This window comes from Polistes fuscatus, unplaced genomic scaffold (genome assembly GCF_010416935.1).
Source record: "Polistes fuscatus isolate 324 unplaced genomic scaffold, CU_Pfus_HIC Scaffold15, whole genome shotgun sequence".
Lineage (NCBI taxonomy): Eukaryota > Metazoa > Arthropoda > Insecta > Hymenoptera > Vespidae > Polistes > Polistes fuscatus.
The window spans coordinates 4582144-4596798 of record NW_025113053.1 but is presented as its reverse complement, the minus strand read 5'-3'; the positions used below and the strand labels follow the sequence as shown (position 1 = coordinate 4596798).

The 14655-nt window shown below is 29.3% G+C and overlaps 1 protein-coding gene across 3 annotated transcripts; it reads right to left on the bottom strand.

Moving 5' to 3' along the window:
- Positions 1-2213: 2213 nt before the first annotated feature.
- On the bottom strand, positions 2214-14077 carry LOC122514749 (tyrocidine synthase 3). Of its 3 annotated transcripts, XM_043631778.1 has the most exons (15): positions 13457-14077; positions 13238-13374; positions 13023-13142; positions 10804-10936; positions 10374-10652; positions 8872-9027; positions 8411-8637; positions 8074-8136; positions 7283-7493; positions 6922-7089; positions 5042-5238; positions 4083-4278; positions 3345-3705; positions 2624-3074; positions 2214-2374 (listed from the first exon to the last, which is right to left on the bottom strand). In XM_043631778.1, the coding sequence occupies exons 4-15, from the start codon at positions 10934-10936 to the stop codon at positions 2234-2236; spliced, it is 2583 nt and encodes an 860-aa protein (XP_043487713.1). In that variant the 5' UTR covers positions 13023-13142; positions 13238-13374; positions 13457-14077; the 3' UTR covers positions 2214-2233. The 3 variants fall into 3 exon arrangements, with proteins under 3 accessions (XP_043487713.1, XP_043487712.1, XP_043487711.1); XM_043631777.1 differs by lacking the exon at positions 13457-14077 and having other exon boundaries at positions 13023-13420; XM_043631776.1 differs by lacking the exons at positions 13023-13142; positions 13238-13374; positions 13457-14077 and adding an exon at positions 11209-11259.
- Between the last annotated feature and the right edge of the window lie 578 nt (positions 14078-14655).

Genomic DNA, 14655 nt, shown 5'->3' with positions numbered 1-14655 from the left:
GGTTTAGTTTTAAGTTTTTCCCCCTATTGGCGGCTGTCATTGTGCTAGTGATTGCACGGTGTACGTTGCACCTGTGTGTGCGTTTAGGTGTGTGCATTGTACATCGTTTCGCGACACGTAATACCGCGCTTATTATTTTTTAATGTTATTGAATAAAAATAACTTGTAGAGTTACGTGTACGATACGAACTTTTTTTTTTTTAACAATCGTTTTGCATAGTAGAGTTACCGCATTTATTTGTGGAAACTTTGATGTACTAGTATATTACTAGTATGCATATATACTAGTGTATACTTGTATTTTTGCTGTAGTTTTTTATGCAATAATCACTAGCCTTGACAGACGATTACAGCAATCAGTACGTATACCCTTTAGCATATAAGTTTAGAAAACGTGGTTGAACTAGGGTGTCGGAGGTGCCCCGGGGCATGCTCTCTAGTTTAGGCTTTTGCACCCTGGTGGTATGTGAGAGAATCGTGGAGTGAGTGGATGGGTACGTATGTGTATTTGCTCTTTTTAAATACGAGTAATTGGCAGACAGGTAGCATACTTCTTTGAGCGAATGTGAAAACTTTAATTTTAAGTAGGTAGGACCCAGGAAAGGCACTAGGCTTACTTTCACTCCGGAGTGGAAATTCCGCCTCCTGGTTTATACAGAATTGTTGCAAAATTTTATCATCTCATTCTATTATGCTTGTTTTGTTAATTTATTTTGTGACTCTTCTGTAATCCTGAGTATGTATCATAATTTATAGAGGTATTTGCAACCATTGGAAGATTCATTTCTTTTTCGATTCTATCTCGAACGAGATAGAGTCGAATCAAATTGGCAAAGCCTTTGATGAATTTGATACTTAGTTTTAAGTATTATGAGATTAGCACTTCGCACAATAGCGATTTTCTCTTGTAATGAAAAATATTTGATATAGTTCAATATAACAAATGAATGAAATGAAAATATTGCAAGAAAATGCATTACATTTGTTGCATTATTAAATTTCAATTGAATTTTGTTATTTGATATTAAAAGTGCGACGTGTTATTAGGTCATCGAGGGAAATTATCTGCTTGGACATTTGATTAATTGTGCTCGTGTAATATTATGCAATGAACTCTAAGTTCATCCATGGTTATACGAGCTTGAATATAATTAACATTATAAATTAATTTTTTTCATAATTCCATATTAAAATCATAACGAAATAAAAGTTAATTTGCAAAAAAAGATATGAGATATCTTATCTTTCTTGCACGTTGAAAATGTCCAATGCAGTTTTCAGGGATGAAGAAAGAAGAGGCTAAGGCCGAAGAGGCCCCCACTTAATTGTGGCTGAAGAGGGCAACTACATAACTATTGAGTTATTTTCAAAGGTTCAACAGCAAGTTAGAACTTTTCGAGAATAGCTTTCTAGTCATATTTTATATTTTATTATATTACATTTTGCTCGTCATTAATTTGTAGTTGTAATTGGAGATGATGGACCATTCCATCTCCTTGGCACATCAAATCTGTGTGCCATATCGTCCAAAAGATGCATATGTGTTTAGTTAGAGTCAGAAATATTACAATTTTAAATATTATCTTTCAAATATTTCACTTTGATCGTATATTATTAAATTTGCAATTTTTTTCTTTTTTTTTATAATGCAGTTTAAAAGTATTTCGTAATAATTAATAGATATTATTTTTTTTAGTAACTTAGCATTCTTATTTTTCCTGTTTCTTTATATTTTTATTTACTTTATATAAATGTAAAATCACGCATTTAAATTTAATTTTATTGCAACGGTAATTAGAGATTTGATAAAATATAAAGAAAGGATTCAATTGAAAAGTGCATCTGCGAATTGGACCACTTATATGTCAGGCTATTGTATCATTTGATTGTATGATTAATATAGTTTTCTTCTTGTTACAGGTGATCATCGTTGGATTTAACAACAAATTTTGGAGATTTTTTTCCATTTGAACGCCTTAAATGACTACTTTTTTAAATTTATATATATTAATGCATTTCTGAAGGCGCACACACACATGTTTATTCATAACAAATTAAATATAATTACCTAAAATTCTATTACAACATAACTATATATACTATTATATACTATCAAAGAATACTGTATTCTTACACCTTAGAAGGGGAAGGGGGCAGTAGCTAAGCTATTTACACGGTGATAAATTGTAACAATTTTTCTTGTTTTTTTTTTCTTTTTCTTTTTCTTTTTCAGTTAGTCAATCATTTTCAATGAGCAAATTGCCACTTGAGAGTCCGGGGCCTTACTGAATGGCTTTGAATCATCCGATGCTACATACTCGTTCACTCGGTACGTTAACATTGTTTCATATGCATACACGTCTATAGCAAGTTGCTAAAATACCAAAATTTTTTTATTAAATTATTTTATCATATATGAGAACAATTTAAAAAATTTTCGCAGCCTTTTTTCCAAATGTACAAATATTAATGTTCAAATGAAACATATTGTAAAATTTAGAGGAAAAAAAATAGTAAGATAAAAAACCGCGAATTTTAAAAATTGTAATAATAGATTTGGATACGTCGGAAAGTCAGATTTCTGCAATAATTTAGTTCCTGATCAAGTATAATACAATTTTACCTGCGTTAAGGGGCTCGTATTTGTCGTGAAGATACCAGCATATTCCTTTTTCCTGGCAATTCTTAAACAATATTCTTCCATTTCTCCCATGACAATAACATTTTCCGCAGGTGTCAAATCGGTATGAGTCGCCATCATGACATTATGTAAAATTTGTCCCTTGCCTTTAGGCAATTTTTTCTCCTTAATTGGCTTTTCCATATACTCCAGAAATTCGAATACTACCGACAATTTCGAATCACATTCTATTTCCGGTTCGTCCCGTAGATCAAAGTTCAAACCAACGGCGATCATTTGATTGTTTTTCAATGATTTCACGACGAAACTTAAATCTTTTTCAATAAACGCTTCCCACAACTTTTCCATTAACAATTGATAATCTTCTCTTTTAATGTCATCTATCAACCATTGTTCTAAATCGGCTTTCGAATAAAAACTTTCTGTAATAATCCTGTAATATTATGAAACGTTACAACACAATTTGATCGTTTAAAAAATGATTAGAAAATGCTATTATCGGTTTACGTAATATATGCGAAATATCTAATTCCCGTGTTTTTTTAATCTCACTTTTAATTATACCGATTAGTATATACTATAAAATAAATTGTATAATTACTACAACACGCACTTAGGAACGTTATATGTCTTTTTAATAAAAATATTCCGCATATATGTATATATATATATATAAAATTGAAATAACTTCAAAAATACTCACTTTATCGCATCTTCTTTGTGAGAATCGTTCAACATTTCGCAATATCGTTGTTCCTCATCAATATTCTCTTTCAAATTGTCGTCGTTAACGTTGCGTTTCATCAGTCTTAATACATCACCCATTGTTTTAGCCGTAATAAATTCCGTAATACCTATGTAATAACCTTGATCCCTTAATTTCGTAACGGTGTATATAGAATTCAATGAATTGCCACCTAGTTCGTAAAAGTTTCCTTTTAAATTAACCGTACCACGACTGCTAGCACCAATCACAGTTGCAATCGTGGGAAACAATACTTTAGCTTTAGCAAGATCCTCTTCCGATACACCTGTATAATCGCAATTAGCGATTTCGTTGTTTCCTACAGAGACAAACACATTGTTTGATAAAAGATCGAAAGCAATAATCATCGTTATGTGTTATACTCGAAGTAAAAAAGGAAAAAACACACAGACATACACACGCGCGCGCGCGACGCCTAATAATCGTCGTTGGGTTGTTAAAAAGTCATTTACCAGCAATTGTAGAAAATCTTTATCTAACTATTAAAGATCAAACGAGATAATTATTATCAAGCAAAGTTACGTGTAAATCAAGAATTTTCTTGAAATTCTTATGAAATCGCATGTCTGGATTTATATATATAGATATATAGATATATAGATATAGAGATAAATGTATACGATTAAAAAAAAAATAACGAAACAGAAAAAAACAAGATAAAAATACGTTAATTACCATTAACGAGCATAGATGATTCATATTGCTTTAGCAGCGTCTGTCGATCGGTTTTACCGTTCGTTAAAAGCGGTATGTGATTAACGATTATAACTTGCGGTTGCATATAAAGTGGCATTCTCTTTTGCAATGTAACTTCGATCTCTCTACTAGAAATCTTCGTATCATCCTTTACCGTTATAAACGCCAACAATTCCTATTTTCGTAAAGATACATTAAAAATATTACATGACAAAAGTATAAGAAAAAAAGTAAAAAATGTTGACTTTTATTTATTATTATTATTATTATTATTATTATTATAAATATGTCGATTAGATTTTATCGATTTTTTTTTCTTTCTTTTTATTGGAGACATACCGATCGGAATTCCTTTCTTTTCTTTTTTCAATCAGACGACAAATCATTATCGATAAAAACTAATCGAAAAATTTATACGGATAAACAGTTAGGCGTAGAAATTAATTCGGTGCCTTGATATTGTTAAGATGAAACGAAAAATTCGTGCGTTTGCTTTATTTATCAATATTTCACTCGCGCATATAAAGTAATTTTTTATTAATTTAATAAAAAAATTGGCACTTATCTGAAACAACGGCAATAAACGCACGAACTTTTGGTTTACCCTAATGAAACTTATTTTAAATAAAAATTTTCTTTTTTCCACAATGGACCAAAGTTATCGGTGGAGGGAGGGGAGAGAGTGTAAATGGAAACTATTAATACTATCGAAGAATAAAACAAAATGATAAATACATCTCATATATAATAACGATAAATGTTTAGCATAAACGTCAATTACAAATATATATTTGATCGGTTGAATTGTTTTTCTTTTCTTCTTTTTTTGAGTTTTCAATAAAATTCAATCGTAATAATGTAATTGAGGTTTTTGAAACGTATCGAATATTAATTAAAGATATATTGTACATACTATTACTAAGTTTTCCAATCCTCACCTGTGATATGTCGCCTGGTTTGTAACAAAGTACGACACTCTTATCGATCTCCGATAATTTCGAAACGATTTTTTCTACCTCGGATAGATCAACTCGATGTCCTCGAATTTTGACTTGCGAATCGACACGTCCCTCGTAAACCATAGTTCCTTTAACGATTCTTGCATAATCACCGGTACGAAATAATCTCGAGTACTCTGTTAAAAAAAAAAAAAATGTAAAATAAAAAGTAAAAAAAAAGTAAAACAATATTTTATTTTTGAAAAAACAAAAAAAAATACAAGAAAGAAATGGAGCACGAGAGAATGTCGAACTGTTTTTAATATATATGTTAATTTTTTTTTATTTTTATTTTTATTTTTATTTTTATTTTTATTTTTATTTTTATTTTTATTTTTAATCGATTATGGTATGTATACAACCAGTTTAATTTTCTTCATTTTTGTTAGTTCGTACCAAACGATTTAATTATCTGGAACAACCGACCGATCAATTCGTTGCATTCGTAACCATAAATGTGTATGGAAAATTTTTCCTTTTTTTTTTTCTCTTTTTCTCCTATCCTTTTCAAGAACAATACTAAAAAGATACTTATTAGCTCAGTTACGTTATACCTTGTTGAAAATAAATCTAAAATTATAGCTTATTGTTAGAAAAAAAAGAAACAAAGAAAAAATATAAACGAATTTCGTTTCTACCAAAATTTTCTTCCCATCTTTTTTCGTTTATCATTATTTAATGCGTATTAATGTATACTAATTGATATAAACCTTGGTATAACATTCATTGGTATAATATTCATTAGTATAACATTCATTGGTATAACATTCAGCCGTGACACACTTATTTGTAGAAATAAGGTGTAATTATTAATTCACGTTAGAATAGTAATATTAATTGAGCATATTTGAGTTTTGAAAGGTAGATTCAGATTTTAATCAATATCAAATGGCCTCTTTTAATGCAATGTTGCCAGTATCGCGGGTTTTAAAATATCAAAAAGTATATTTAAATGACATATATATAAAAATTCATACGTTCTCAGTTTATTTCCCTTTCGTTTTTCTTTTTCTTCGAGTGCTGACATTTTCGTAGTTCACTTCAATAAAGTATAAATTACCGCAATATTGTGCTAAATACTCACTCGAGTGTACACGTATATTATAAAATACAAAAACAGAGTAATGGAATAAATTAACGTAAGCTAATTTAAATTTTAAAAAAGAAAAATAATAAAAGTTTAAATTAATTACCTATTAGTATTTACTATATATATATATCTATAAAATCGAAGCAAATCTGATCTAACAATTATTTTTATCCAACATCAACAAGTTACATTTGCGTATAGCAGCAATTGATTTATTTTTATTAGAAGAAAAAAGAAGTGATAATTATATATATATAAGTGGTCATATACCATGTCATACATGATTGCTTCTCATTGACTGTTAATTTTATACACGATTAATATAACTGACAATCTATGAATATTGCAACAAGAAATAAAATAAAAAGAAAAAACAAATATTTTTGATACACATATTGAAATGATAATAGAAAAGATAATTATAATGAGAATTGAAACACATCGAGAAAGAGATATAAAAAATAGTAGTAAAAAGAGGGTAAACAATTTTTCAAGACTCTGTTCAGCAATTATCTATTCTTTTTTAACGATATTTTGTAACCCTTTCGTTGTAGTATGATTTAAACGCGAGTATTGTACCCGTTTAAATTCGTTTGTACCCGATAATAAAGAAAAATAATTGTTTGTGTTAACATTACCTGAGAGAAACTTTTAGATGTATTTTATACGAAAAATAAAAAATAAAAAGAAAGAGTGAAAGAAAATATTAGAAAATAAGATGAAAACGAACCTGGATCTATTGCATAGGGATTATCCAAAAACCTATGGGATTCTCGATCACGTAAATAACCAGCTGCTAAATTTTTGCCAGCTACCAACAGTTCGCCAATTTCTCCTTGAGAAACTAAACGCATGTCCTCGTTAACCAAATAAACGATACAATTGTCCAAAGGTTTGCCTAAAAGGGAAAATTAAACAAAATTTATGCACATCGAATTTTATTTATAGCGGATTAAATATATCGTTATTATTATTATTAGTTATAACAATGTAGTAAAAAGAAAATAAACAAAAAAAGATGCAAAAAGTAAGCGGAAACGTTTTACAAAGTTTAGAATAAATGAAACGTTTCAAGGGCCTTCTTTACTTACCGATCGGTACCTTTTCCAACAATTGTAGATCATTGCAACTTTCCATTATATGGTAAGTAACGTCCCCCATGATTTCAGTGCTACCATAAAAATTCGCTAACATTCTATTATCACCATGTAAGGCAACAAAAAACTCGGTTGCTTGGGAAATCGATAATGTCTCACCGGAACAAATCCAAAGTTTCAAAGAAGGTAGCACGTTTTGTTTATTCTATATAAACATTAAGAATAAATCTAACAGATTCGTAAGATTCCAAAAATTTTCTCTTATAAAGTGGCTTAACGAGTGTCAATAAATTTTAATTTTATTCTATCAAAATTATGCAAAAAGAAGCTGATTAATTTTAATTTATTATACAAGATAAATACATTTTCTCTCTCTCTCTTTCTCTCTCTTTCTGTCTGTTGCTATTGTGCAAAGTATGTAGAAATAAAACCAATTGTTTGCAACATGAACGTATCTCACATTATATAAAAGCGCGCAAATTAAAGCTAGCTAATTAAATTGAGCTAACAAATTTAAAAATATAGTTCGCGAATTTATCTATTTTATGACTAATAATTATCTTAAATAAGGTGCAATTGAGAGACATACCTTATTACATCAAATAATTATTAGTTTTAATTAATCGATACGTATACTCGTGTTTTATTTATTTATCTATATATCTGTATCTTGAGATATTTTTCTCCTTCTTACAAATTCTTTTTTTGTATTTCCTTCAAAACATGCGCGTTTTAAAATTAATAATTAATAATTTGAAAATCAATAATTAATCGATCATTCTTACCTGAAGTTTGAGATACATCACCATGGATCGTAGAAGGGATGGTACCAATACCAATCGTTTGATCTGAAAAAATGGATGATGAAATGCATACGAATGATTTCATATGCAAATATTATATTATATAGTTTACCTTAACTTGTTTACATCGTAGGATTTACTTTCATTGTATCTTTTTTCTTTTTTTTTCTTTTTTTTTTTTGTGTGTAATTTTTTTGTCCTACGCTATTATTTTGCATATGCAAATTATCATTTACCTTCGTTCTCTGCCCACCCCCCCTCCCCCTTTATCTTTTATATCTCTGGCAATGAATATAAAAACGAATATAAAATTTCTCACCTCGTATTTCTCCAACGTTCGTACGAATTTTTCTGGATTTTTGGTAACTTCTTTAGGTACCACGACCAAAGTACGTCCCTTTAACAATGGACCCCAAATTTCGGGCACACTGTCGACGAAAGTTAACGCTGTTTTAAATATACAACGATTCTCGTCCGTCAAATATGGTAATTCTCTCCATTGCCAGTTCAATCGATTCAAAATCGCCGAATGACGTATCAACACACCTAATTTTTCATATGATTTTTATTTGATTTATTTTGTTTATTTGTTTTTAATAAGAGAAATATATTTACACGTTGAGTGCCGCGTCAGTCACCGGTGACTGACACTTAATTGTTTTTTAAACGTTAAAGTAACACGCGTGGCCTTACGGGGGGAATTTCCTTAAGAATTCATATGACGCTCAACGTGTTAAAAAGGAAATGATATTTTCTTATTGTTGTTATTGTTGTTGTTACCTTTTGGAATTCCTGTGCTACCGGAAGTGTAAAGTACGATAGCCAATTGTTTAGGATTATCATCGTATTCCAAATCATCGTCACATTCAAACTGTGCCTCATCCAATAATTGTTCATAAGTTTTCGTTACGGTACCGGCATACAACGAATTGTTAGCTAAAATAATTAATCTTCATATTTATGTTATCAATTTTAACGTTTCTATTACTATTATTATTTATTTGTATAGTATAATAATATTTGTCAACGTACGAAACGTAATAATTTATGAATCTTTAAGTATACGCGATTATAAACTAAGAAGAAAAGAAAAAGAAAAGAAAGAGAGAGATATATGTCGTAATAATCCTGTTACATATTCCATTTTTTTCGAGACAAATCATGTTTACTTAAATAAACGAATATAAAAATATATTATCCAATACATTCATCATTTACAAGTGGTAATATCAAACTAATCTGCAATTTGAACGGGCCTCGTAATACACGTTATTTACGATTTATCTATGCAAATTAATATGAATTTTTTCCCCTTTTATTATTAGACATAGATATGACATGACATTTAAAATTCAATAATTATTATTTTTTACAAAAATTACGAGAGTATTTGCAAGAAGTAACACTTTACCGACCGTAGAAAAATAAAAGTTTAATATGGAAAAACTGAAACTACGAGTTAGGGCAATTCAATTAATCACATGTAATACACGTAATCGTAAAAATAGCAACTTGGAAAATAGTTTTATTACTATATTATTCAAATGTAAATTTTAAACCATAAACTTGCCTCCATGATCAATTCGTTTTCTTTATTTGTCTCTTATTATTTTTCATTTGTTTTTTTTTTTTTTCAATATTTTCAATAATTCGAACGAGAACGACACTAATCTTTACGGTGATAATAAATTATTATACAATCGTGGGTTTATATATATACAACATATACAAATTAAACGAAAAAATGAGACACCGAGATTAATTAGAAAAAAAAAGAAACAAATAGGAGGGGGGGACTTGGTGGGAGATCAGGGAAGAATAAAACATTCGCTTGTTTATTCTTCTAACGTTCAAGGTTATCTTGAATAAATAATACAGGAAGTAGCTACTCGGTAAATCTAATAGCTCATTAAAACAGCCTTCGGCTGTGTTACAAGATTTTTTCCAAATCTTCCAAGGTTTCTATTCCCATTCGATTTATTAACGTATTTTATTTTATTTTATTTTATTTTATTTTATTTTCATTCATTAGTTCGTTTCGCTCGTTCAGTCGTTCAGTCGTTCAATCGAATTGCATCATATTCAAAAAGCGGGATATTATTTGTGACCAAGTACTTACATATATAATTACTAGGAATGATAAATAAAATAAAATAAAAAAAAAACTCTGTTGTGAAATTTGTGAAATAAACAGAAAAATATATCCCGTTTTTTTTTTTTTTTCTAATCGATTTGATTTGTTCGTTGAAAATACGTATAAGATTTTTGAAAATTTTGCTTACCATCGTTCTCAATCATAACCACCGTAGGTTCGGCTTCCTGTAAAATGTGTTTCAACCTAGCTGATGGGAATTCAGGATCCAATGGTAAATAAACCATGCCAGCTTTCAATATAGATAATAAAATAGTTGGCAATTTTTCGGTTGGTCTCATGGAAACTGCTACCAAGTGTTGACCAGTTATTTCAGCATTCCCATCGTATTTTCTCAAAGTTCTCGCTAATTTGTTGGTTAATTTGTCTAATTTTTTATATGTCATCTCTGTTATCTCACCATTGGTATCTGAGAAAAATTTGAACAACGGAAAAAAAAAAACAAATATTAAATATTCATTTTAATTGAAATAAAAAAAAAAACAAAAAACAAAAAATCTAATTTTTCTCTCTTATGAAAAAAAATAAATAATAATTATTTCACTGATCTCATTTTTCACCTTCGTAAATGATAGCAATGTCATCGGCATGTCTAATTGCTGTCTCGCTAAACAATTTATGAAGTAATTCCACTTCTCCGTTCCCGTTCACTTGGCGGCCTTTTAAAATTGATTGTTGTTGCAGGGTACCCATCTAAAAAAAATCAGAGCAAATTATCGAAGAAATAAAACGAAAAACGAAACAAAAAGAATTTACATCGACATTGCGGTACCCGCAACAACAACGTCTCGTCGTTGAGAATAATTTGTAATTGAAATTTTGTTTAATAACGCGAAACGAAAAAGAGGAGAAAAATTATTATCCGACATGAGTGTATTCTTAAATCTTTTAAAAAAAAAAAGAAAAAAATACGTAAATTCTTTTCGACGTGAGGAGTTAGATAAGCATGCAAAGCAAACACTTACGTCTAGACTTTTAATTTCTCTTAAATATTTCATCTTTTTATTCTTCTTATTTTTCTTTTATTCAATAATAATAATAATAATAATCATCATCATCTATTCTCACGAGGATATAAATAAACATCAGCGAGTTTTATTTTTACTGTATTTACTGATTTTCTTTTTACTGTAAAAAAAGAAAAAGAAAAAAAAAAGAAGAAAACCTCTTTTTTTCTAGCATCGTAATTAATTATCGTATATCATCAATATCGGTTAAGAAAACGTAAAGATGTCGATAGAACAATAAATATAATTTCCAATTGTATTACGAAAAAGGAAAAAAGAAAAAAGAAATACAAAATCCAATACCGTTGATTACTGGTACCGGTACCCATTACATCGATTTATGGCTTTTACATGGCGCCGTACCTGGTAATGGGTGTCCGGTACATTGTTCTTTGGTATAATCATGCGTCAATTATATTTCGTGTCGTTTCATTTTAAATTTCAAAACAGGTAATACATATATATGTAGTACTATCTGTTATATATGTATATATATATATATAAAATTAAATATTTAACAATTTGTATTCTTTTTTCTAACGGGAAAGTCTTCTTCAATATTATAATGTTTTTTTTATTAACATTTAATACAGCAACTTCTATTTTATTCGTTATATATTTTTTTGGAATTTTTACAAAAAAGAGTTTTTTTAGAAACATTATGGTAATAGATCAAACGAGAAATATATTATATCAACGTATACAGTATTGTGATTAAAATAAAACTGTGCATTATATGAGAGTGCACTTGCACGATTATGCAAGACACTATTACTGCGTTGTGTGTGATAACCAACAAATTTCATTCGCCAGTTAATATATATTAAACGTAAATTTCTTTTTAATTTCTATTTTTTAATTGTTTAAAAATTAACAGGGAAATGAGAGAAATTATTTATTGCAACGATAACAATCAATAATCAACGAAATCAAGGAAACGGATATTAAACTGACAATATGGTGTCGTTTAAAAAATAAACTTTTTGAAAAATAAGATAATTGAAAATTTTTGAATTGGCCAGGTAAAATACGTTTAATAGGAATAAAATTTTGTCATTGTTATTTTCCACTATTGAATTTTCTTATTGAATTTCTTACGAGGACGTATTAGAAAGTGGGACAAATGATTACACACTATTGTGTATTTGTTTTTGTTCAAGTTTCACAAATGATTCTTAAAGTTAAGCAATTCAAACAGGAGAAATCTTTGAAGAAATATATATATGTATACGTGAAACGTTTGATTTAATTGAATCAGGTAAACGATTCGGAAACATGTAAATGCATATAATGAAATGTCTAGCAAACGTAAGCTAATAATAAAAAGGGATAAGTACTTGAAAAAATTATACAATTTAAATATTTGTAATGTGTGTGTGTGTGTGTGTGTGTGTGTGTGTGCATATAGATCATAGATACACTGAAAATATCTTACAGTTTTTCTAAATTTAATAGAAACTCTTCTAAACCGGTTGCATATATAAATTATAATTGCTACATTTGCTGTAGAATTCCAATAACAACGAAAATTACATATCGGTATGAACAACGCAAATGTGATTAATTGATACTGTCAATCTGATAATAAATTCGTAGAACGGTATAACTTGCGAGAAAAATGTCGAAAGTTCCAATCAAATGTTAACGAAGCGTACCGGAGAAAATAATACGAGATAAAACGTTAAACATTTCTAATGAGACACACGCGGTACCATATGTTAATAGTTATTAATTACATAAGAAAATAAAATTATTTCTAAGATCGTACTCACCACGATGTGTAGATCTAAAGAGAATTTGTACTTTCTTTCCAGAACCGTCTTGGGTATTTTTCTATTTCCTTATTCTCCCTTTTCCTTTTTGTTTGTTTTTTTCTTCGTATCTCGGAACAACTAGCGATAACAAATTCTTTTAGTTGCACGAGAATTCGAATTACATCATACGCATATGTAATTCTTTCACTTATTATAAATAATAACTATATCACCCGTAGTTATTTTTCCTTGGTTGTTTTTGTTTTTCTTTTTGTCTTATTCACGGATACAACGTCGTCGTCGTAGCGTCGTCGTCGTAGCGTCGTCGTCGTCCTTTCACACGTTTCAACAATCTCCTAGTCGTGCCCTCCTTCAACCAACCAAAAGAATTTCTCATATATATATATATATACAGGAAATACCTATACTTTTATATTAGGAGATAAAAATACCAGTGAACTCGAGACTGTTTCTATACATATATATCTATTATAAATCAAACTTTTCTTGATAACTCTCTTTCACTCGGAAATTTTATATATTCCTTTCTTTTTTTCCTTAAAACTGTGTTCGTTCTTTTCCTTTTCCTACTATTCCTCTTTTTCCTTTTCTCATCAATGGTTTCGCATTGTGAAAGACATCTTAACGAATCGATGAACAGTGAGTGACTCAGGGTGAAACCTGTTATCTTCTTCTTCGTTTTATTTCACTTCTTCCTTTTTTCCTTAATCGTATTTTCCCTTTTTTCTTCTTCTTCTTCTTCTTCTTCTTCTCTTCTTCTAGTTTCAGTAATCGTTTCAATACAGGTGGTATAGGTGGTATAGGTGGTATAGCGGGAAAGGGGGGGAAGGGGAACAAGAAAATTCAGTACGTAGAAGTGGAAATACGTTCTCGACGTTCTTCTTCTTCTTCTTCTTCTTTTTATTATTATTCTTGTTCTTGTTCGTATTTCCTCACGTATAATTCTGTTCGCTCATCGGTGATATCAACTTTGCTTCGCTCACACTGAGATAGAACTGTATCCTCCCATTTAAGTTAACCAGCTTTTATACATTCACAGCAGCGACCCCAACTACTCCGGCAAAATGTTGGCTTGCTTTCGGTGACGCCACACGATTATATTGTTAACTATTATTTAAACCCTCTATCCAGAATCTTTTCAATTGTAGGATTAACATCGAATCTTTTTTTTTTATTCCCGCGACGAAAAATACTTTATTTATTTAATTCTTTTTTTTTTTTTTTGTTCTCCTTTGGAAAATATAATGTGCAATTATTATTTTGATTGATAATCCTTCGGTTGTGGATTTATTTATCGTATTTGTATTATAGAAATAGTGCAATTATAATTTTGCAAAAATTTCATTTTGAATTTGTGTTCGATCGACATTTTGATAATCCTTCGGTATTATTGAATTTATTTGTCGTATTTATTAGGGTGAATCAAAATTTCGCGTGTTTTTTAATTATTAACATTTCACTTGCATATAATGTATAATAATTTTATTGATTTCAAAGAAAAATTGCACTATTTGAGACAACGTAATCAAACCCACGAACTTTTGGTTCACCATAATATTATAGAAAAAATTATAAACGAATTTGTTATTCTCATTTTTTGTTTTTTCTTTTTATCTTTTTTGTTTCAAGG

Coding starts and splice junctions, on each gene's coding strand:
- LOC122514749 (XM_043631776.1), bottom strand. CDS start 11,241: ATGAAATATTTAAGAGAAATTAAAAGTCTAGAC. Junction 10,653..10,803: donor CATTGCTATCATTTACGAAG/GTGAAAAATGAG, acceptor AATTTTTCTCAG/ATACCAATGGTGAGATAACA. Junction 7,494..8,073: donor TGATGTATCTCAAACTTCAG/GTAAGAATGATC, acceptor ATGTTTATATAG/AATAAACAAAACGTGCTACC.